The sequence below is a fragment of the Ascidiella aspersa genome, chromosome 5, assembly GCF_963924565.1.
Source record: "Ascidiella aspersa chromosome 5, kaAscAspe10.2, whole genome shotgun sequence".
Lineage (NCBI taxonomy): Eukaryota > Metazoa > Chordata > Ascidiacea > Phlebobranchia > Ascidiidae > Ascidiella > Ascidiella aspersa.
In genome coordinates, this window is record NC_139451.1 from 23497044 (window position 1) to 23522321 (window position 25278).

General features: G+C 35.5%; 2 protein-coding genes across 3 annotated transcripts; both read right to left on the reverse strand.

The window, feature by feature from the left end:
• Positions 1–993: 993 nt before the first annotated feature.
• LOC146145495 (uncharacterized protein CXorf58-like) lies at positions 994–6996 on the reverse strand. The gene is made up of 7 exons (XM_083389957.1): positions 6862–6996; positions 5927–6026; positions 5608–5808; positions 4991–5122; positions 3495–3724; positions 2485–2665; positions 994–1944 (listed from the first exon to the last, which is right to left on the reverse strand). The coding sequence occupies exons 1-7, from the start codon at positions 6906–6908 to the stop codon at positions 1594–1596; spliced, it is 1242 nt and encodes a 413-aa protein (XP_083246083.1). The 5' UTR covers positions 6909–6996; the 3' UTR covers positions 994–1593.
• A 768-nt stretch (positions 6997–7764) lies between these two features.
• On the reverse strand, positions 7765–25069 carry LOC146145496 (RNA-binding protein FXR1-like). 2 transcript variants are annotated; one of them, XM_083389406.1, is made up of 15 exons: positions 24937–25069; positions 24540–24592; positions 24146–24251; positions 21820–22040; positions 21205–21418; positions 18583–18832; positions 16843–17042; positions 15703–15886; positions 15148–15244; positions 14412–14554; positions 13464–13589; positions 12861–12950; positions 12128–12193; positions 10976–11007; positions 7765–10270 (listed from the first exon to the last, which is right to left on the reverse strand). In XM_083389406.1, the coding sequence occupies exons 1-15, from the start codon at positions 24985–24987 to the stop codon at positions 10136–10138; spliced, it is 1968 nt and encodes a 655-aa protein (XP_083245532.1). In that variant the 5' UTR covers positions 24988–25069; the 3' UTR covers positions 7765–10135. The 2 variants fall into 2 exon arrangements, with proteins under 2 accessions (XP_083245532.1, XP_083245533.1); XM_083389407.1 differs by lacking the exon at positions 12128–12193.
• Between the last annotated feature and the right edge of the window lie 209 nt (positions 25070–25278).

Below are 25278 nucleotides of genomic sequence, written 5' to 3' on the forward strand. Positions count from 1 at the left end.
ATTAATCCCCAAACAAACTTCAAAAATGTCAATTTTTTGTAAAATATTATTTTGAATTTGTATACCCATTGTTGATTTATAATACCAAACTACAAAACAAGTCGCTCTTTTTTAATGTATTTTCATGTCAGTTTCACGATCATATTCATAGCAAACTGTACTTCCTATTTGACTAATAAGCTGAGTCAATTACTTTCAATCATGAATAAATGTATGTACCGCAATCTATCAACATTCTGGGTATACGCGTACGAGCTCATTAAACTACAATTCGTTGACTCTTGACTAGAAACTGCTAACATACCCTGCAGAATATTTTTAAACTTGAAAAAATACGTGTTGTGAAACATCGTACTGTACACTGATGCAAACTGCTGACTTTTCATTTTCTAACCACCTTTTATGTTCACTAGTTGTAGTTATAAACGCAACACTTGTCACCTAAAATCCCCACTTGATGGTTGTTGTGAAATGACGCAAATTTCGAGAAACGATGTACTTCTGAAGCTAGGGTCATAGGTCAAATTGATTTCTATGTCGCAACTACTGTAATAAAGCAGCTCATTTGAAATGTTACATTTGTTTTCGATATTCTGCTATATTTCAAATATAGCAGAATATCGAAAACTGTTAAAACTGACTAATAATAACAAATATGCTAATACTTACCGACGTTTATGCACTTGAACGATTACTTTGTTAATATATATGTTCAAAATATTGCCAGTTGCAATCAAGTTCGTGACATTTCTTATAAATAAAAGATTTCCTTTGTGGGATGATTTAAACATTATCAAAAATGTATTACCTGACGACCATTGAAAATTGAAAGCGGTCAATCACAAAAGGGGACATTATCATTTTGTATTTCTTTTTTTAAAAACGATATAGGCTAATCAAGACTCCCAAACTAGTTAAAAGAGTAAACATTGTTTTCATTAATTAAACGACATTCATTATGTGAGCAATTTTCTTCAAAAATAAGGTTGGCGTTAGGGCTAATGCATTACCAATGTACTATATATAGTTCCGAACGAAGCGTATACGCAATTAAAGCAAAATCCCCCTATACCTAACTAGTTTGAATGTCTGACGTGTTGACGTGTTCTGAACTTGGCGATGTTACAAGTTTGCATGGGTACAGCAGCTCAGCTTGAGTCTGTCTTAAAAGAAAAAGAAAGTAGCCTACAGCTTCAGAGTTCAACACGTCGTGACTATGTATGATGTCACATCTTGTTTGCGATTTTGTAACGGAAGCGACGAATAATTACAACAGTGGTGCTTAACCTTTGTAGTAATGGTCTTGATAAGAATCGAACATATTTCACAATACTTTCTTTCAAAAATGGTAAACTTATGCCCTGCAATTAATAAAACACTACTAAAATAACCTAATTAGGTAAATATTAAAAAAGTTTTTATCTTTTAAAAGCTTGATACAACATTTACTTTTCAGTATTTTAAAAGTATTTCATGTTATCAAAAGTGCCCCGGGAAAAATGTGAATTACCTCTTTGGGTTAATTGCACACAGTTTCAGAACCAGTGATTTACAACATTCACAAAAATAAAACAGGAAGCAAAATTGACAGTGCTAAGTGACGTAAACGCGTTTGGTGAGGTGCGAGGAGAAGGTCACAGATCGCGGGTTCGAATCCGGGCGAGGAACGGCGCTGTGGGTCGCGATCCCGCGGCTGTTGATGTCGTCAAAGTCCAGCTCCCGCGACCACTCGTACAGCGCCTTCGCCTCGCCTTCTTCCGGGTCCGCCGCTTCCGGGTCGGCTTTCCCACTCCTGGACTCGCCAGCGCCACCGGACGGAAGCGGGAAGAGCGTCGATTGGCCAGTTTGAATGCGCGATGCGGTGGCGGGATGGGAGAACTTGTCGGCGATCGAGCTCGGCTGGCGAGAAACGGAACTGGTCGGTCGCACGGTGAAGTCATTCGCCTGCGCAGCAAACGAGGAAAATTGAGTTTTTGGAAAACAGGGAGTCTTTTGGGTACACTATACATACACGGATCTGTAATGTAGCTTAATAATGAATTGTAAAGCCAAAAAATTGACATTAACTGAATATAATACAAGCTCGTATCGCAACGTCTTAATCGACATGATGTCGATCTAATCGACCTTTTTGGTTTTGCAATTCATTACAAGGGAGTCTCTTTATTCTGAATAACCGCTCAATTTTCTGTCTGGGACATATTAAGGCTGTGGTTTTTAAAATGCCTGAAACAGTCAATTTGTATTACACATAGTTATGTAGAAAAGCGGTGGTGTTTGCAATGAGAAAACCGCATCCTTCTTGTTTAAAAAAAACAGGGACACCAATCTCAATTGCAGAAAAATTCTTATAGCAACCCAATTAATGTGAAAAACGCGCTGATTTTTTAAATACGGTGCGCCGCAAGCTAAAAAAGTTCAACAACCACTGCGACTGCGTTAAGGCAATAGTCCGGTAAACCGTCAAAAAAAAAAAATACGAACGTCGGTGGTGGCGGGGCGGTGCTGTTCTTCAGCTGTGTCGGGAAGGCCAAAGACCTTCTTCATTCTGGCTACACGTCGGCGCGACTGCACGGAGCGACGTTGTGTTCCGGCCTTGGTGCTAGGGAGACGAGGCGAACGAAACAGTTCCTTCATCTGTGGAAAAGCGCTGCTTGGCGGCGACCTGTGAATTAAAGGTTTATTATGCAGAGGTGGACAAACTGTCTGCACGACACGGTTTTTATTTGCAACTCGTACAGTCGTACGTGTATTTAATTCATCACAAAGAATCATCGGTTGAAAGAACTTCATCATAGCAGGGTAATTGCTTGAAGTTGACGATGTTACTGCAAAACTTAAAGCTTGATGAGTTCACCAAAAACGCAGTATCGCAAATCGTGTCTTATTTAAAATTAAAAATAATATTATTTCACTTATTCATTCGGCCATTTCACTTGTGTTTTTTAGGTCCCAACCATTTTGTGTTTTTAAAACCTCGGGTTAGTTTTTTTAAAGTGAAGCAGTTTCGATGGCCATTCGTGTTTTTAAAGGGAAACAGTACGATAAACGTGACTTTTCAGAAATGGTATAAATATGAAACACTCTATCCAAAATGCTGCATGATTTAATCGCAAATTTTAGAGTCAACCGTTAACTACAGAAATTAAGCAAGTTAGTTCAAGCCTAAATCCTGAGTTAAGGTGCTGTAATTTCGAATCAATGTCATTGCCATAACAAGCGTAAAGAAAATAATCATGAAGTTCGTCGAGCTAGTTTAGCGGAGTTAAAATGGATTCCAAAGTTTGAAAAGGGTTCTAGTATGTCGTTTTTTTCGCACACAACTTTTTACGTTGTGATGGTCGTTTTCAAATTAATTTTACGGCTTGGTATAACTACTTCTTGGAATAATGTATTCACTTGTGTATTTGCTCTGCTATTATACAGTACGTCCGAAAGAGGTTCACAATACTCCAAATAAAAAACAACTACGAGGGTTTCATCTTCGAACTTACACCAAACGGGAAAGGGCGCGGTACTGCTCCAGCTGGATTTCTTGCGTCACGGGTCTTGAGAGCAGCACGGGCATTTCGCTCTGCAGCCGAGCGCTGGGCATCTTCGTGCGCAGGTATTCCACGATGTCGTACATGATGCTCTGCCTTGGCAAAGCCTCCAGTGACAACTGGCGCCAATAGTTCTCCTTACCACCCAGGTACGATGGCATCTCGTCCACGTTGCTCAGGTACTAAAGACGCGAATTGTAAAAGAGTCACGATATTTAAGAATAAATTACAAATGGTGAATTAAAGCATTCATACACAGTTAGGGATGTTCAAAGTAGAATATCGTATCAAATTCTGCCGTTTATTTTCGGGTAATTTGGAGACTAGTTTTTATTACAATATACACATATGTTAGCAAATTGTTCTGCGATATATTGTTGTGACTAGAGGCCAGGGTATATTAAGATTAATCCCTCCACCAAACAAAATAGAGGCTATATAAGTTAATAAAAAAATATTAGGATTCAATATTATGGATTTGTTATTTTAGATTCAAAACCTAAATATCTAGAATCTTCTGGGATTCTACTTTGAACATCTTACACAGTCGTGCACAACTGCAATTTGGTCCATCACCACCCACGATAATAGCACTAATATTGTAGTAAAGCAGGTAATGGTGCAATGTATGTTTCTTGACTTGCCCAAAATAAGTAACAAATGTGAATATACTTTCAGGCAGTGTTGTGCACATATATTCGGACAAAGTAAGTATAATTACTAAATGAATGAATGTGTTTTTATAGTAAATAACCTTTTGAGTTTTTGTGTATGTGTGTTTAGACTTGATTTGGTGATGTACTCAAACTGGAGTAGTTTTGTGAAAGCATTCAAACAGGATTATTTTGGTGAAAACATTCAACTGGAGTTTACAGACCAGGTAAAATATCTGTAACTTTGTTTTTTTGATAAGTCATAAAACAAATAAAAGCAAAAAAAGAAATGTTTACTCTTATAATAACTGAATAGTGAAAAAATACACTAAATGTTAGACTATGCGGTTATCACCCACTTAATATACACATTCTTGGCAACACAGGCCTTAGTGGGGGAAAAAGCAGTTTAAATTTATTTATTATATTGCTGTGATTTGTCCAATTTAGTAGTGACATAACCCAGTGCTTCTCAAACTTTTTTAGTTTTGTTCACCCCTAGCATCTATCTCCAGATTTCATTCACCCTTGTCTCATGATACGATAAAACTATCTTGTCTATATATAACATATACAATTTCTCGGCTCGCAAGCTATCATCCATTTCCGACGGTTCACCCTTATTCACCCCTTTTGGGTGGTTCACCCCCTGCAAAAATTTTATTCAACCTAGGGTGACCTATTCACCTGATTAAGAAACACTGACATAACCTACCATTCTGTACCAGAACTATTTTTTGACCAGTCACAGTTATGTTTAAGAAGCTAAAATAACTAAGTTAAATGTTACCTCACCTGCATATAATCTTTAACAGTGGTGACGTCCACTTCATCGGTAATTTTGTTTTTCTCATACTGACAAGCGTCAACAATCATTTGGTCGAAAAACTTGCGGTTTCCCATCAACTTGCAAGCATCAACGGCTGCCTAAAAAGCAAGCATTTTAAAGAATGTATTAATTAGTGTACAGCTTATACATGTATGTCTACATAAACTGTTACTACCAGGCATAGTAATATAAATAAAAAAACAGCTCCTCTGGTAATTTTAATTCTTTACCAATGTTTCAGCAACCTATGCAAGCCGCCTTCACCAGGGAAAAAAAAAAATTTGTGTGTTTTCCATTTGTTGTACAAGCGTTCAGTGTCATTTATCTTGACGAAGGCGGCTTGCATAGGTTGCCGCAATGTTGGTAAAGATTTAAAATTACCAGAGGAGATGTTTTTTGATTTATACATGTATGTGTTGTGTATGTCTATATTTAATTGCAGTTAACCATTAAGACTACTGTGGAATTTATAAACTTAACTTTTAGGCTGGATTGAGATTGTAAAAGAGTTTTCAGGTATGTTATCCAAACACAAGTAAAATCTGTTTTTTATTTTTAAAACATTTATTTGCAACATGTTTACATTTGAAGCAGGTCTTATCGCTCGCTTTCCACTGATATACTTGGTTCCATTGCTGACCAAGTATATCTTAAATAAAATGATAGGGGGGAATTCCATGCCGGCAAAGCGAAATCGAACTTTTGCTTTCACACTGGGATCATTTAAAAGCTCAGCTTCTTTGGGACTTATCTTTCTTAGGATGTCATAAGTCCAAGACTGTTCCTAAAATATAGTTAGAAAATTACAGTATATTTTTTAATATATTTTAATTAAGTAAAAAACACATATGTTTAATCAAGTAAAGATACTTTTTTACAATATAAACAGATCAATAACTTACAGCTGCTCTGACAGCATGTTTCAGTAAAATGAACATTTGTCTGTCTCTGTATGACAAATATGCCCTTTCAATGGTTGCAGCTGCAACAATTTGAAGTGTCCTAAAAATATAATTAGTACATCTATTTTTTAAGTTAATATGGTTAAAGATTTCATAATTATAATTGCAATTTTAGTAATATTAGGACTTAAAGTATAATCAGGAAAGTATAGGGGATCTCAAAAAGATACATGGTCCAAAAATCATTGAATTGCCTGGGCAGCGAAGGTCAAAAGTGAACCCCACTTGTATTATATAAAAAGCGGTTCTCTTCCTATTTGGTGTGTAGAAAGTAATGCAAAAAATGGATTTTTTTCCACAAACACCGCATACCGCACATTATTTGGGTTAGGGTTTTTGGGTTTAAACACACCTTATTTGGGTTAGGGTGTCGGTTAGCGTTTGGGTGTGGGTGGGTAAAGTAATATGATACTTATTAACAATACTTCACTCACCCGCATCTTAACCTAAATAATGTGCGTGGCAGTAGGCCTTGCTGTGTTTATAGACCTTTTTTTGTGTGTGTTACTTTCCTTGTACCAAATTAATGGAGCACCTAAAAAGCTTGTTGCATTCATTTTGGGTGCGAGTTTTGGTAGTAAAAACTCTTTGATGTGCTTGCCATCCCTTTTACAGTGGCTTATGTAGGTCGGGTTCATATTTTGTAGCTGAAACCCTTATATATTGAAAGGACTTCAAAGATTATAAAATAAAATGTGACAGATTTTTTCATCTTGATTTCTGATTATATATATATTGAGACTGTTAAATAACAGACAAGTAACTGCACACTAAATTGAACATTTTAATACTTATTTAGTATTGCAGGAATAAATAAACGGTGTTTTTGAAGTTGAATAAAATAAATCAGTTTTCAAATAAAGATAAATACTTACGCCGCATCGCGTTGATTTTGAATCTCATATTGTGAATGAGGATTCATGCTAAATTATTTCAAAAACATTTTAGAATACAAAGTTACAATTAACTAAATTTTCCTAAACATTGCACAAAAACAGGCTTTAAGTACTAAGTATGTTTTGTTTGGTACACTTTGAGTTAAAACACAGACCTACAGAAGAGTAAACCTTTATTGTTATATTTTTTGCCTTAAGACAGACTTCAAAACCTAAAAGAATATACATCTAATAGGTATATATAAATTTGTTGTTAGCTATATCATATTTTGTGATAGGTATATTAATTTTAAGCAGTGGACAATATATCTAAGATCTTACTAAACTCCTTAGCATAGGATATTATAACTTGTTGTCATGGACACCAATACATTGTAAACATTTGGTAGCAATATCAACGACATTTAAGGTCCATGTTATTAAAAATTTAAGTTATTTTAAAATTTACGACTTTTTTTGTATATTTCGTCACTACACGCTAAAAGTATTTTGGTCTGAAAAAAAACTTAGTTTGTTAAACACCATTCAGGCAAATGGTCTTTGTGTTTTAAATAAAGGCTTATTTGATCAAATTACGTGAATAATTGGGTATAGGTCTAGAATCCTACCACTTTTTTATACGGTGACGAAACGAGTTGCCATCCTTGAAATTGCAAGTGGGAAATAAACAAAATAATAGTATTTGACCCACCCAAACCCGAACGATAACTTATACACCAACCCAAATAACAGTAGCAATAGAAATCCCCGGACAAATATGTCATACGTTTTTTACACATAAGCTCTTAGATAGAAGAATTGCAGGTGATTTCATTCCTAACGACAAGGAGCCTTAATCGTATCTGCACTTGAATAGTTGTCCATCAGTACAAACGGTGCAAGTGTTGTATTGTAATGCATTTCATTTTATTTTTCAGAGCATGCAAAAAACAACCGAACGAATAGAACGCGAGAAAACGGGAAAGTCTCTACAATGACGTCACAGGAAAACAATCACGGCCCATTGGTGACGTCGAGAGTTTCTCTAAAGCGATCAGAAACGAAAAACACGAAAATGCGAGAGTGAAAATAAATACATGCAAGCCATCGGGTCGAGCACAGCTTCAGCTACAGAAATCAACGCGCGAGAGATTTATTTACCAAAAACATGAAGCGTTTAAATGAAACTTTGAACTTTTGAGACGCGACAACGAAACTGCTAAATTTAGCGCAGAGCGCTATTTTTCTAAAACTTTGCGCAACGTTTGAAAATAACTATTAACCGTAGTCGAACCACAAAAATCAACAGAACTAAATTGGAATCCCGAATTAAGTTTTAGATTTCTTTTTTGACGTGTGTTTACAAAACAAAATGGTGCACAGTGACGGGGTGATTACTATTGGGCGCGGGCATTGTGTGCCCCCATGCGTAAGAAACTTACAAAGACGCGGGTTGAAAACAAACTGAGCACCCATGCATGAAGAATCAAGCAAAAAACAATCAAAACTCGCGGTAAACGGGTGTATTTTAGAACAACGAAAAAAATCCTACGTAGGGGAGAGAAGCTACCAGGAATTAAAACTTTTAAAGTGCCTTTCTTTCCTCCAATGGAAGCAAAAACGGTTTTCAAGTGGGTTATTTTTAATACGAGGGGAAAATTGTTGGGTTATGCCAAGGTTTAGGTAAACTGTAAACTTTTTAACAATGTGCCATTAGGATTACAGGAATTAGTATGTAACTAAGTAAATCTTTTTCCTTCTTAACTCGAATCAACGCCAGCTTCACAGTGGTACTTTCTGCGACGCTTCCAAAAAGGCGCGTGCAAAAGAAGGACTTTATTCCTTCGGCATTTTTACAACAACAGCGTATAAGCTTCGCTACTTGTCGTTCGGGGCGGTGCAATTTTCTTTAGAAAAGAAAATTGAACAAAACACAAAAAAAACGCTACATACAGGCAAACGAAGCAACGAGAACCACGGAGATTGAAAGAGAGAAAAACACGTTCCAAAGTGTTAAATTTAAGCGATCAACTCCGATGAGTATATTAATACACGCACTCTACAGTTTCGACGGAGGCTTTTAACGAAATGACTGACCCATGGACAGGACTTTCGGTTTCGGGGAATCCCACCCCTCCTCAGCTGCGCTGGGGCCACCCATGACGTCACAGTAGCGAATTATGGGGGAGGGTGCTTCGTGGATACGCCGAGGGGTAAATTCGGCGAACACAAGCACGAAATATAAGATCTTTTAGCAATTCGGCCGATGCTAAGCTACTGTGGGTTTGAACTCGGTAGTTTGGGAAAAATGACAACCGGGAATAATGCGAATGAACCGTAGCGCGATTGGCAACATTTCAAGTTCGCGACAAACCTTTTGTCAAAATTTAACCTTTGCTTTACTTTTTATTTATTTTTGACAAAAAACTAACAAAAACAAATTAAGCACATTACTGACAAATCGTAGTTATAGGGAAACTAAAACAGTCAACTTGACCGTTTTGAAACCGGTTTCTGAAAACATCCACATAAAAGTGGTTTGTCTCCTATTCTCTCAAACCTTCACTCGAAAATGTTACCACGAATTTACAAAAACAGATGCTCAAAAGTAATGCGAAGACAGACAAAAAAAGTATGAATGTGAACATTTTTGGAATAAGTTTCTATTTGACAAAAATCTGTGGGCAACATTACTGCCTTACCCATTAGAAAAATAGTATTTACCCTCTTTAATTGTCGAAACGTTTGATCGGACTGTTTATTTTGGTTTAAATTTCTCTACGAAAGCTTGGCGCGGTTAGGAAACTTTTAATTGCAGTGGAAAAACCATTCAGGTGTGACTGGATTGGTACAGTAACAAAATAAGTGAAAAAGGAAATTTAAGACTGTTTAACAACTTTCGAAGGATTCAGCGTTTTTGACAAATGAGTTTCCTATTGATTGAAGCACTGGAAGGAAACAGAACCTTAAATTTAGCAAATATCTGGGACGCAAGCTAAAAAAAGTGTACCCTAAAATATATGAACGACCACGAAACAAAGTTATCCGGCTAATGTGTACAGCAACAGTATATAACTGAAAAAAATACCGCTCGGGTCTACGATACAGTTACAGCGAAGAATTTTTGACGGAGTAACTTTATGACCCTTATACGAGCATGCGCTAAATTTTCTGGAGGAAAAAAGAGGAAAGCCTGGAAAGTGAGAAATCAATAAAATATTCCGGGTGAAAGGCAAAAATGATCGTAGTGTGTCACTTCGGGTGGCTTCCATGGTTAAGCAACGCCGTTCACTTTAGCGGCATCGGTTGGTTTGGCCTTGCCGTCACCAATCGGACCTGTCTTGCGTGGTGGACGCTGCTCTTTGGCGTCGCCATGCGGCGGTGGTGCACGCTTGCCGTTGCCGCCGTTCTACAAGGAAATTTTTCGCTGACGTTTTTGAGGAAAAGTGGCATTTTTTTCAAATCGGCAATGTCTTGCATAATATAGGGAAACCGTAGCCTTAACAGATGTCTCACGTATCATTTAAGCCAGTGCTTACCAACTAGTGGGTCGCGACGCTATTTCAGGTTGGTCGCGAAGCATTTCTAAATGTTACAGCTTTCTTTCAGATTGGCAAATTATTGCATTATCATTACGTAACATTTATGCAACAATGTAACAAATACGTAATAATTAGATGTGTTGTGTCGCAATTTAACTATTTCAGTACGTACGCCAGTAGTAAAGATGCAGGTTTTATGTAAATGTTATTCTTATTTCCTCATTAATTTGTTTTTAATTCGTTTGGTCATGTTTCATATTGTGGGTCGCACAATAAAACTTGCATTAAATGTGAGTCGAAAACTGAACAAGGCTGGGAAGCACTGGTTTAAGCAACCGCGAAAAACTAAGCATCGGAATGATCTTGTAGGAAGAAATACGCATAATAACGTATAAAGCCAAAAAAGCACCCAGGAAATCAAAAACGCTTTATAAGCAACTTGTTTAAAATGGATTAAAGACAATTACCAAAATTCCACATTAAAACAACGCTTACAAAATTATATTTAATTAACAAAGAAGTTGTGTACTTAGAATGTTATAAATAGCTTAACACTTTCCTAACTGCAGTACCTGCTTTGTGTCTTGCTTTCCGTTGTTTCTGTCTGTAAAAATAAAAATAAATGGTTATCAATAGATTTCGAGTAGTTTATGAGAAAAACTTAACAAAAGTCAAACAAATTGTGAATAATAAAGCGTAAAATAACTAAATGATAAGCAGGGTCAACCAAACTACGATGTAATTCTACCAGCCCGCGGCATATCTCTAAATGAGGATGAAGTACAGCTAACATTTTGTCGTATACAATTTTAAACTATATTTTCAAGTAAATTTAAATCAATCTAGTCAAGCTAATAAACTTCGACATAAAATTGTATGAAATAAGCTATTGTTGCCAGGCATAATGATAAAATTGTATATCCGTGCGGCTCGCGATTGCCAATCCCTACAGTTATCGGCCATTAGGGAAAAGTTTGCTGACCCCTGGCCCAGACTTGGACAACTAGATCATTCTAGTTTCTAATTCTTTGAATTAGAGCAAAATGCGGCTAATTCTAATTATAATCTAATTTGCGAATTGCTTGTTTGCTCTAATTCTAGTTCTAATCTAATTCGGATTTTTACCAAAAATGCTACTTTGTCCAACGGCATTTTTAGTCTCTCAGTTAAAACACAGAATTTCAATTTAGATTCTTTGGTTTGAACGACTTGTATGTAATTTTTACTGTCTAAAAAGCATAAAAAGGCATAAAAATTAGCACACACATATTTACCATTCGCGTTCTTGTAAGAATAAATTGCGATTAAATCAAATTGATTGTAAATAATTAAATGCGATTCTAGTTCAAATTCTAGTTGAAATTTGATTTTTTAGGAATTCGGTAATTCTAATTCTAATCTAATTTGAGAAAACTCAAAACGGTCTAATTTTAATTCTAATCTAATTTGGAAAAACGATATTGCTCTAAATTATTTCTAATCTAATTTTCAAAAGCCCAAATAAATCTAGTTGTCCAAGTCTGCCCTGGCCTAAACGATAGTTCAGTAATTTTTCAACTGAAACAAAACATCGGAGAAAATGGCTATTTACGAAAAGAAGTTGATTTTCTGTGTAGCAACACAATACTGTTATTGCCAAAATCATATACGAGCTAAACAATTGCACTGTTTAAAAAAAAATCATCGATTCGCGCTAATCTCAAATCCACACAAAAACATCATACCCTCGCTAGGTGGCGTCTCGGGAGAAGAGAGCGAATCGGAAAGCGGGGGAAAGTCAGAGTCAAGAGCTGGAGTTCGGAAAAAAGGGGAAGAAAGAAAAAATAAAGGTGTCATTGAGATTTTTAGATTTAAGAATTCCTACATTCAGATTGAATAAAACAGAAATTAAGGTTTCAAAAAGTTTGCAAAAAGAAATGAAAAGGTCAGGAGTTTAAAAGAGATACACACAAAAATAATAGCAACGCAACGGGTTAAAAAGCATTAAAATAAAAGCACCGATTTTTCGTTAACAGCTCGACTATATGCTACTTCAGGTGTGTTGCGAAACATTCCTTAATGTTACAGTTTTCTATTAGATCGGGAAATTGTTGCACTATCATTACGTTACATTTATGCAACAATGTCACAAATATGTAACAATTAGGTGTTTTGTGTCGCATTAACTATTTGAGTATGTACGGCAGTAGTAAAGATGCAGGTTTTATGTAACTGTTAATCTTATTTCCAATTAGTTGCATTTAAATTATCGCTAAACAGTTTAATGTAATATATTTCAACTCTCTAATGCTGATTAATTATTTTTGCAGTCATATACCTCATTGCGAAATATGACAAATGGTTTGATCATACATCACTGTGGGTCACACAACAAAACTTGCATTAAAAGTGGGTCGCGAAAAGGTTGAGAAGAACTGTACTAAAGGTGCTTTAAATCGCAAAAAACACTATACTTACTTTGCACGTCACCGTTGTGCGAAACCTGGCCATTGTTGTAGCCGCCTCTACCTCTTCCACCCCCGCGACGATTCTTACCACGATGCTGGCCTGTGTGACGTAACACAGGCGTTTTTATTTTATCGGCCCCTGTACTAATTTACTCCAAACCTCGGAAAATTTTAGGTCGGTTTGCGTTACTCGTTAATGGTCACCGTTCTCAACCTTATTTTACACGCGGCGCGGCAAAACTAATTGCAAGATTGAGAATTTTATACACACAGAGTTAAAACAACATGTCTGGTGCCTTTTCAGAGGAAAACGCATACCAACAAACAAAAGCTTATAAATCATCGTGCACGAAAGTGACTGAAAAATCACGTCTTATTCTTTTTGCAAATCTTTTGTTGCAGGTCATATTGGCCAATGAGCTTTCCATTATTTGTTCAAGTTAAAAAAAAAGAAAAAATACTACACGATTTTAAAACGGAAGATGTACGAGTGACTAGTAATATAGTTAAAGACTCCAGGTGCAAAAATTCAAAGTCTGTTCCATTTACTCCTGTTCTTTACGGATAGCACTTCACATTTTGTATATTGTCGAAGAAGAAAAGTAAAACTTACCGTCGCCACCGTGCGGCTTGTCGTTGCTCTCGTTGTGGCCGTTGTGGGCGCTAGAGTGCTGCGAGTCGCCGTTTTCTTCTTCAGGAACTAGAAGATCGAACGGATTGCGATTTGGATCAGCAAGAACTACAATTATACAGTTTACTTCGGTAAGAAACCGTACATTTAATAATTATCTACAATCAAACTGCATTTCATAAAAAATGCAAGTAGCGTCAGTGAACAGCCCGTCAGTATAGAGAACGAATGTTGTTTACTATTTAAAGATATGCAAGATAAAAATCGCCAAAATTTATTTCATTAAATTTACTGGAAACGCGATTGTTATGAACACCACGAGAGAGTGAAACACAGGATCAGACATTTTATTGTAGTTCCATTGTTTATATACGCGCCAGCGGAAGAGTGTTTGGACTCCATAAACATAGAGCCTTTTATATAAACAGTTAATATAAAACATTTGCATAGTTGTTTTTTGCAAAACACGACAAAAATCGGTCACTATTTATTATTTATACATGCTGACTTGACGATGTGTTAAAACTATGAAGTTCCTGATTTTTGTAAAAAAAATGTCTTGATTTTTGTAAACAAGCGACCGGTGCTAAAACCTTGAACAGCCCTACTTAAATTTAAGATCAAATGTTTTTTTTTTGAATAAAACGTGTTTGACATCAGCAAACAACAACGCGGATGAAAAAAACGGCCCTTCTTAATTTTATACAACACGTTTCAACCTTCACAAACTACAGAGCTAAAAGTTAAAAATTACACATAACTGGACCTAAACATAATTCCTTTAGCAAGTGATCATATAACTTAGCACTATATCTAAAAAACAATCTACATAAAAATGTTGGAGAGGCACAAAACGAAAATTCGAAGCGGCAAAGGCACGTCATGACGCATGACGCATGACGTAATCAAAGTCACGCGTCTCCAACTCACTTGTGTTTTTCAGGTTTGGCTGCTCCCTCCGATCCTGGTTGTGCGAGTTACCCCGACCGCCACCCCTGGGGTAACCACCTCTGCCCCTGTTGTTGTTGTTGTAACCCCGCCTGTAACGAGGGTCGGCCCCAGGACCGTAGTCCCTAAATTGAAAAAAGAAAGATACGTTATATGTGTGGAATGCTGTCGTTTGCCTAGTTTGATCAAAATGTGTAGCCGTCGGAAAACTGTGCGTTTTTAGGAAAAAATATTTTTTTAGGTTAATACTGTTTGCTTTTTTGATCTAATGTACTTTTAGGACAAACTTGCAATTTTTCTCTTAAATTCAGCAGAAGTACGTATTTACATTTCATGGTTTTTATTTTTTGTATATAAAGTTTTTGATTTTATGGGCAACTCACATAAGCTAAATTTTATTAAATAAAAGTGTTTGCTATTAAAAAACGTACAGTTTACAATACAAACCAGCCGTAGTTACTGGGAATACTTAAGTATACAGAGTTGCTTTCTATGTGTATTCTTGTCTCGTTGTAAAAACGTTTAAAAAAGTTTTTTTGATATGTAACTAGCTTAAAAAGTGTCTATTGCGACACTCGCCCCTCTTATAGTTCACAACAAAATTACAAATCGAGCTCAAACCTAAAACCCCTATACATTTCTATTCAATAGCCACTGTTCTATAGGTGGCCGACAAACATTAATCATGAAACATTAACAGTAAAAAGATAGAATATACCTTCGGGGTAATGGCTTTCCCTCGGCCATAGAGTCGCCTGTTTCAGACCCGGTATCCGAGACGTTGGACATTTCCGAGTTCGTCGCTGTTCCGGGCTCTGGTTGAAAATAGCACCAATTAATTGTTATAATGATATTTGAGAACAGTCGTTGAACACAGTCATACGTGTGTGCAACTTTCAGTGAATGATATTACCAAACTTACAAATATAGCATAATTGTAAGCTACAAAACGCCTTGACAAACAAACCTTTGCCGATAAAAAAGCAACTCAACTCAAAAAAGTAAAATACAGAGCCAGACATTTGTTTAAAGCAGTGGTCCGTAAATTGCGTGCCAGGAAACAATGGAAATCGTAATTTCTTTGAAACACACTAAACATTTGGGAATTCTAATATTAAGGTATTTATGTCTTGCAGTATAAGGGTGGTCACTGGTCAACGAAGCATAATTGGACTGGATTGTAACGTAATGATAGAAAATGTTACATGGCTATTATCAAAGTCGCAAGCTGAATAAATTCCTTTGGTTTTAGGAAACGCATTTAAGCATTTACCTCTGTCGCTGCGATTTCTTCTCTCGTCATTGTATCTTCTGTCCTCGTGGTATCTGCGATTTTGCCTCGGCGGTCTTCTCCCTTCACCGTCGTCGCCACGTGGTGGCAGCCCGGAGCTGTTGTTGCCAAGCTGGCGGATTTTCTGATTCAAATTTATCTGTTCCAAACGGAGCTTGTCGAGATCCTGTTAAAAAATAACAAAATTTATTGCGATTTTTTTATCTACAAAACCCATCATTTCGGGCGATTTTCGCCTGTTAAAGTCAAATACAAAGATATGTTTTCGCTTATAAAAAAAATGAGGAAAAAAAAATTGCCATCATTACGTTTTTAGGTAATAAAAACAGCCACACTACACTTGGCCGAAAAAAATTATTTGGGGCTTAATACCCAATTAAGAATCCGTATAGTTTTTGGATTTTAAGGGAAAATAACAAATTTCCTAAATTGATTGTTTTCAGAATTTTTAATAATATAATTTATAAATTAATCCATAAAAAAAGAAATAATTAGGCTTGTTATAACCGAAGTTGAGTAAGAATAATAAATAAATGTGTTATATTAATTCAAGTCTAATCAAAAGATCCGATTCCTTTCTAACGGCGATGTCTGACAATGTCGGATAGATATACGAGGCTATGGTAGTATTGGTTCTCGTCCGATATTACGCTAGTATTTGTGCCGAAGCGATGCCAAATTACCAAATTAACAAAGCAATTTTCAGCTTTAATAAAGGTAAATTTATCCTACATTGTAGGTTAATAGCTGGATGTAACTAAACTTCTTAACGCTTAACCAAAACTTTGGTCTAATAACGCACATAAAGTTACCTTTAATAGTTTATTTTGCATCTCTATTAGCTATTTAACCATAGTAATGACGGCATTTGGTATCAGATTGGATCGCAATCCTGTTTTTGTAAAATATCGGGTGTATGGTATCTGAATAAAATGTCAGGTGTCGTACGTCGCTAGTTTTTAAATCAAATTCCAATTGCAAGAACCTTAAGATAAGCAACGTGATAGTATCGGATCGGATCGCGATGCATTTTGCATACAGAATCGGGTGAAAGGTATGAGAATAAAAAAAGTCCGGTATCGTACGTCGCTACTTTTTTGATTAAATTTCAATTGTAGGCACCTTGAGATAAGCAACGTGGTAGTTGAGCATCGCCTCGGCGTTCCGGATGTTGTCCTTGGTACCGACGAAGCGGAACGGCACCAGGTTATCGGTGCGATTGTTCGGTTCGTTTTCGTCGTCGCCGATCACGCGGACACGAAGCACCCCGGATTTGTCGATCATCTCCTGAATCGTGACGCCTTTTTTGCCGATCACTTTGCCTGGAAAACCGTACGTAGGGATTTTTTTTAAACTGGTGACTTTTGAGTAAGGTGTCAATTTTCGATTTAATTATGTGACCCGATGGTGTATTTGCAATACAAAGAAATCACGTATAAATCTAAAAATTTCACAAATGTTTACAGAATCATTTAAACGTGATGTTAAAATAAACATTTTACCTCCTGAAAAAGGGGGAGGATATTCAAATGTTGATTTAGTCTGCTTTTATTTACTTAACAGTGTTAGAAACAAGTTCAAGTGTACAATAAATTTGAAACGAAACTTTCTTTAATGACGTTTATATTTTGTGATATTTAAGTGAAGAAGTTCCACCACTCAGTACCACAACAAATCTAAACGGAATTGAGCAAACCGACATAGATTTTTTAAAGTTTGTGTGGCACGGTTCACGACTTAGCTTCATGAGTGAGGTAACGAACGTGATACTGTGCTCATCATTTTTTAATTTCTCTTAAGCTTTAAAAGTCGTAACCTCAAGCTTAAAAAGCTTGGTTCATATCAGTTGCAAAAATCACGCTTGGTCTCCTTAAAGAAGCCGGAAAATGAACGCAGCACACACCAAGCTACATTTAAAGCACTGCGACGCAAACCAATAACAAACAAATAAAACATTTAAAGATTACGTTTAACAATATTTCAGCAATAAGACCATAAATAAAATAATGTCCAGGTTGAATTATACACGAATTCGTTTTAAGACCTAAAAGAGACTAATATAAGTAAACCGAACTACGGCCCAAACCTAGAAAATACCAGTCAGAATGAGACGTAAACAGTCCAAATAACGTTTAAACAACCTCTCACCCTACCGCAATGGCAACGCTAAATTTATATCTAACTCCAGCAATACCGCCATGCCTAACTCACTTCAAATGCCAATCATTTTTCACCACTATCTCTTATCAAAGGCATTTGGTTTATTTATGACGTTTGTCCTAATACCGCGGCATTAAAGATAATTCCGTTATAGATATTGTTGCCTTGCAGGTCCTATTGTGTGTTACCGTTTAACGTATGTGACAATCGCAAATAAATAAAAACAAATACTTTACAATGATTTCGGGTGACCCCATAACGAGGTGTTTCCGAATTATTTTTAAGAATTTTACGTATCGGGCTCGGTCCTTTGCTATTTAAAAAAATCTAACATTAAACCAAAGCTGAAGTAAAATAAAGAAAATAGATAAATGATGTAACTTATATAAAGATAAGTTTTTTGAGATTGCTTTAATTCAGATTCAGAATCATCTAATTTTTGTGCATCTTTGCAAACATTGAAAAAAGAACATAAGAATAACACAAAGACAGCGAAAGGACCTTACGGTCAAGTCGAGCTGCCCATTAATTGTTTGCCTAATCAAGTTGGGCTGCCAGGTTTGTTTTGGGGTTTACGGTTTAACACGCGAAAGTCGAAACTGATTATTGGCGGATCACTAATTCTGCTGTACTGTTCAGTACACATTTTAACAGGTATGCGGACCACAATTTAAAAACAGGGCCAGTAAAAAGGAAACTCACCGACAAAGGGTCTCGGCACCAAAACCTCGGTCTCCAAAAACTCGAGAATATCTCTGGCCCTGGTCACGGCTTCCCTCGTCTCGCCATAGACGGTGAAGTTGTGCGTTTCCTCGTCCAAAATGATGTCCATTACTCCGGGCACCCGTCTGGCCGCGATAATGTTGTTGCCGTTGGTGCCGATGGCCAGGCCGATTAGGTCGTCAGCAACGTGAAAGTTCTCGGTGCAAGAGGTGGCGCGTTGCTGAGTGACCTGGGCGAAAAGTCGAAAGTATTTTAAAAAGGTTAAAACACTTTAGAAAGTAAGGATTCTCCCGCAGATAATAAAATGAAAAAGAACGATTCTTGTTTTCGTATAAGATGATCTCAAGACAGTTTATGAAAACAGATAAAACATAAAATCGTTCCTTAAAATTTTACAGAAATATATTTTCTTCGCCTATAAGGCATCGTCAGTTTCTTATTCAACAAGAATTGCTTATAGGCAAAATAAATATTTCTGTAAATATTTTAAGATAATATTTTATGTTTTATCTGTTTTATAAACATTCAACAATCTTACGAACATTATTTAAAAAAGGCTCCCAGTTTGGACTGTTGGGAGTGTGGAGTGATCAGAATGGGATATTTTTTACTTTTTCTATTGTGGAAACCGAACGTATTGCTAAGCTACTATACAAATAGGAAAATTGAGATTGATTAAGGCCGCCCATAATCTTGAACTGTTGCTCATCAGAATAAGCCAGTTGTTCTCAAAAGAGATCGACCGATATCCATTTTTTGTACCGATACTGATACCTGATTTTTTATATTTTTCAACTGATACCCGATACCAATTTTTTTATATACCTTAGAATGTTCAAATCTTAAATTAACTAAAGAAAATTCCAAATAATGTTTTAGTTTATATACCTTTATTAATTATTAAACTATTATTTTGCATATTAACTTGACCTGATGCTAAAACCAGATAAGTTGTTTGTTGTACAGGAAAAACGATATCATATTTTGGTACTAAAATATCGGCAAATGTATCGGCCTTCATTTACCGATATCGATATATCAGTAGAAGCCGAATTTGACCGATATTATCGTTAAACCGATATATCGGTCTATCTCTATTTCTCAACCTTCTTTCTTTCGTGGCCTATTTTCGTTGCAAAAAAAATCTGTGGCTTAATCACTTTTATAAACAAAAAACATATTATAAAATAGGTTTAGACAAAAAAGATTTCAAAAGAGGCTATTTTGTTCAACCGTGCATTAGTGAGATACTTGCTGCTGAAGAATAAAATTTCCATTTTATTTACATTTCTTCTTAATTCCTGACCAAGCCATTATTCCTGTAAAGTTAAGTATAGTGACACAAATGAAACCAAATTTTTCAATAAATCTAGGCTTTCTTTAAATAGGTCTGTGAACCACATTACAGTTTTTTCGGTCCAAGGGTTGAAAACAGCTGGAATAAGGATTGTTTTTTTATTTCTATTGTTTCTTGTTTAACACCAAACGCTACACTGTTTTTGGTGACTTGAATTAGGGTGAAAAATCAGTTTAATTAACAAAGCCAACAAGCTAGTACTATCCCAAGAGTAGAGCGCCCAGAATGAGGCTGTTCAGGTACTACTGGTCCTTTTTTCAATTCCAGGCATGATAAAGAAACATTGACAAGAAAAGGGGCTATTCACACAGACGTGACTATAGTACTGGTATTTTTGTAAGTTCGCCACTGTTGGCATAAATATGTATTTTGAACCTCACAACCCAGCAAACAAAGAATGTTTGGCTACACTTGGCAAAGTCAACAATTAATTTCTAACAAAATAAAGCGTTTCTTTAGTAACCACCATATGGACAACTTAAATAAAACTACCAAAGCATATTGAGGCTTTTTGTTTATAATGAATTAATAGTGATTAATAAATAGATTTTATATTAAAAGGTATTAATGTGTTAAAATTAAGATTTTTCTAGTTCCTTTGATGTACTGAGTTTAAACTCTATAAGCAACACAATGAACATATAAGAGAATCAAGAACTAAAGTTTACAAAACAATAAACATTAGCATAAAAATCATATAGAAGTGCAGAGAAGCCCGACGGCTTGGTTAAAAATGCCTTTGGGCCATAAACAACATGAAATAGGTATGAAAACCAAACCACTCTAGAGAAATTTGTCAGTCTTTTTTTTTAGTTTGACTTGAACCCATAATATCAGGATATGTTGACGTTAGAGATCACAATAGCGTATGCAATTGTCCTTACTGAAACACTACACTCAATTCAAGCTTTAAATTATGCAAGCTGGTGTTTGGTTTTTCCACAAAAGTGGCAGAGTGGTACCCAAATACACTAAGGAACAAGATGTTATCTATTAGTAGAATTGATAGAATTGTTGGGTAGCCTTTAAAGATATATATCACAGATGGTTTTAAGAGCTAAATTAACTACAAAGTAATGAATTCCAAATGAACCAGGTTTTTGAAAGAGCTAAATAAACTACAAAGTACTGATCTAAATATAGGCTAAAATAAACCTACAAAATATGCCTTTCTATAAATACAACAAAAAAGTTTGTTCAAAAACAATATCCCCCCAAAAAACAGCGGCAAGAAATATTTTTACCTCCAGATGTTTTGCTGCTTCTTCCACTCTCTGTAGCATGGCCAACTTGGTTCGCAGACTTCTGAAATGCAGGTCGGCCACGATGGATGCTCGGTGTTTCGCAGATTCATTCGGCACCAGGACATCGAGGCACTTCTGCTCTGGGCGGTACTGGACAAAAATCGCCCCAGTGCTCTTTTCAAACTCTTTGTGAGCGTCAATATATTTGGTGCAACTGAAAACCGAAAAAAAAATTAACATCAGTACCTGTATATGGGTCGAATAAGTTAGGTAAAAGAGTGGACCTATTTGTTACAAGGTTAAAAATACAATTAAAACAAAAGAAAAACGGGCTCTGACACAGTGAACCATGGATGCATGTTCCCCAAGATAACATGAATTATCCTTATTTATATTGGCAAAAGTTCAACAAAATTTTTGTTTTTTTAAGGAGACGTTAATGCCCATTTAAGTCATCCTTTTCTTTTAAAATAAGGTTTTTTAAAAGTGAAAAAATCAATCAGTAAACTGGTAATATATTTTTATTCCTTTTAATAAGTGTTCTCATTTCAGGAAACAAAAAATGTAAACTTTGCATAAACACAAGGGATTATCACTTTCAAACAAAAAACTTACAATTCTTGCAAATCTTCAGGAACTGGAAGAATTGCCTTAAGAATCGGTGCCGAACTGAAAAGAGGCTGAGTGCTAGCACGGCGCAAGCGGTCGCGAGTCACAATTTCGGTGTGCTTCGGCTGACATGCCTGGTACTCTATCACATGGAATTCACCCTTGGTCATCTTGACCTTGGCAAGCCACCATCCACAAGGCTCCATTTCATTGGCTCTTGTGTGGACCTTTTAAGCCACATAAAGAGTCACGATTAGTTTTAGGCCCAAATAAATTGTCACATTGTGGTAAAACGTTGAATGCAAAGGAGCAACTCAAACTCCTTAAATGCAAATCTGTGTGACCCTGGAAATTATATTCTGAAACTTAAAACATTACCCAGAATCGAGTATCGTAAAGAAATTTTAAAAAAAATTAGAGTTTTTTTAGTTTAATCATAACACTACCAACCAAGCAGTTGAAAATCTACATGATGGTGAAAATTAACAATAATTTTAGTGTTAGTGAATATAATCAAACTGTAAATTAACAGAAAGTTATTTAATGTACATGTAAAGTTAATGGAAAAAAGGTGACAAAAACGTAATAAAAAAATTAAACCGGCAAAAAAAAATTTAGTCAAACCAATTAAATTAAATATTCAGATAAAATAGTACAGTTATTTTGGGGAATTAAAAAAAAAGATATCATAATTGTTTGCATAAGTTGGAAGGGTAAAATACAAATAATTTTCATAAGAATATATATATCAATAAGCAAAGCCAAGCACGTATATATTGTTTGTAGTGCTCTGCCAAGCACATATAACTATGAATACTTCTATTTCCAAGAGCTACATTGGGTTTGAATGGAAAAACTGTTGCACATTTAGGGAAATCAATAAAGACCAACACAAGTGGACAAGTGGCAATCAAAGAGTCAGGGCGATTTTTTAAACTCTATTTGAAGCCATCCTTTTATGCGGTGGCAGGGAAGTACGATTTAATCTCATTGATAAACATTGCATCAGAACCTTTTTTTGTATGACCACATGGTTTGAAATCCCAAGGGTATTGCAACTGGCATGAACTTTAATCATGACATTACACATGTCTGTCACAGTGTTTGGACCAAACCCAATCATTTCAACTTGGCACTCAATTAAAACCACAAACTTAACAACAGTGACAGCACATCAAATTCAAAATGTTTATTGTGTTTACTGCATCAAGAACACAAATTTTTGAAGTGTAGAAAAATTCTAACAGTTTTTAGTTTAGCAGTAGGTTTATGCTGTAGTCTTACATATATATTGCAGCTGATTGTATAATTGGTTATATGAAAGATTCCACACAGTTTAAAATTAAAATGTATCTAGTATTAACAGTGGAATCATGGGAATTAGTTTTTAAGTGCTTCTAAACTTTAAAATTAACCAAATATAAAGGTATCTGCCGGGGTTACATTTGTGTAGTTAATATTTTTTGGGGTTGCCATTAAAGATAATTCACAACAAAATATATATTTTATCCAGCTAAATTCCATGACAGAGACCAACACAATTAAATGATAGCTTTCATGGGATACAAATTTTTACAAGGTGAAACACTTTGTAACCTACAAAGCATACGTCATGTGCCATGAGTACTTAGGCAACACACAAACAAAGTCAGAAACTCTATTTGTACCAATTTAAAGGTGAGTGTAATCAAACAACTAAAATTGGATCATGACAAGTAAACCAGTTGCAGCTTAAGGAAACAAACTGGCAGCTGCCAAGGCACAGCTGTCATCTCTCAAACCAGGGAAAGGCACTTAATTACAGACACCCTGACTCAGACAAAGATAAAACAGCATATTAGTCTGTCTCTAGAAATGGCACCAGTTTTAACCTGCAGATGTTAGTTGTATGAACACATATTAGCTCTAAACACAGACAAAAAACTGTTTCTAATTTAAATTATTTTAAACAGACAAAAACTTCTTCTAATTTAAATTACCATCAGTACTGACTAACTAACCTTTCACAATTTCTGTGCGATATTGTTAGAAACTGTCTGTAAAGTTTATATTGTGAAAACAATGGATCTCTCAATTATAATAAAGAATTAATAAGAGAAACAGTGTAGTTCTTTTATTTTAATAACATTTTTGTTTAAATCTGGCAATTTTTGCACACAGCAATCTCTTCATATAAACCAACAAAATGATTGTTCAGAATACTTCAATGATTTTAACATTGGGTACCATCAGGCAAGAAACAGCTAAAGAACAGCTCCAAGCCAAATTAAATTAGTATTTAAGCATGAAACAATCACAACCAAATTCAGGATCCATAAAATATGTTCGTTACCTCAACATCCAGGCCTTCCACCAAGTCTTCATCACTGATTTCAGATTCTTTGGCTGTCGGAGCAAACCTGGCTTCACCGAAGCTGATTTTCCTTTCAGCTTGCCAACTAAAATTAAACAACAGAAGCGTTCCATTTTAATCAAGGGCTATGGATACAAATACCTTTGTTTAAATTGGTTTGAACTTGTTGTTTAGCTTTGCAAAAAAAGCAAAGCAAAGCTTTTGTTCATGGCTGGTCTAGTAATACTTTGCAAAATATTTGGTAAAACAAAATGTGTTTCTCTACTTCAATCTAATAACATTATACCTTTAGTTGATGACTCTTGTTGGTAAATCAATTAAACAAACATAATAATGCGCAATAACTACAACATGAAAGGTCTCCCATCCTTACTTGTTTTCGAATGCCACTCTCACTCCATCAGGAAACACGTCCTTCAAAAAAGCCTAGAAACATAAAACGGTAAATTAAACTTTACAAAAAGTTACTAGTTGTGAAAGCCTTTAATTAGAACCTGGAAATGTTTAAAGGTCTAAAAAATGAGAATTTTCTTTCAAATATAATATTCTGCCTAATTACAAAACAAAAAACAAAGAATTATGATTCCATAACACCTAATGAAGCCTGAAATAACTAGAAAAGTGAAAAAAAAAATAGTTTGTTTCAAAATGATAAATATAAATTACTACAAGAGCATTATCAGTATATTATTCAAATAGAAAGGGAATCAATAAACACAAATTTTTGTAACATCAACAAAACAAACAGCCACACAAAAAAATAGGTAAACCTTGTAAAATGCAGTGTTAGATCCTCTTACTTCCACAGCCCGTTGGTCCATTTTAACTGCAGATTTCAGGTCAATTTTAGTCAAGTCCTACTACAAGTCGAATTGCTGAATTGCACAAAAGTAAGTTCATAACAGGGAACGTTCATAACCACGTTTGCTTCAAGTCATTACGTAAGTTAGGTATGCAACACCACCATACAAAAAAAAAAATAAATCATGTTATGTCCAGTTGTTTTAATGTATATATATATTGCAAAATTATTGATTAATACCACTTTAAACCACTATTTTTATGGCGTTAGAAGTATTTTTTGCCGAAGAAAAACTTGATTTATATATTTC

Excerpts from the sequence above, each read along its gene's own strand:
- LOC146145495 (XM_083389957.1), bottom strand. The coding sequence starts at position 6,908 with ATGAATCCTCATTCACAATATGAGATTCAAAATCAACGCGATGCGGC. Across the intron at positions 6,027-6,861 it reads CAAAATCAACGCGATGCGGC|GACACTTCAAATTGTTGCAG; the intron begins GTAAGTATTTAT and ends TTATATTTTTAG. Across the intron at positions 3,725-4,990 it reads CTGTTAAAGATTATATGCAG|TACCTGAGCAACGTGGACGA; the intron begins GTGAGGTAACAT and ends TCGCGTCTTTAG.
- LOC146145496 (XM_083389406.1), bottom strand. The coding sequence starts at position 24,987 with ATGGACCAACGGGCTGTGGAAGTAAGAGGATCTAACACTGCATTTTAC. Across the intron at positions 13,590-14,411 it reads GCCAAACCTGAAAAACACAA|TTCTTGCTGATCCAAATCGC; the intron begins GTGAGTTGGAGA and ends GTATAATTGTAG. Across the intron at positions 12,194-12,860 it reads GCACAACGGTGACGTGCAAA|CTCTTGACTCTGACTTTCCC; the intron begins GTAAGTATAGTG and ends TCCGAACTCCAG.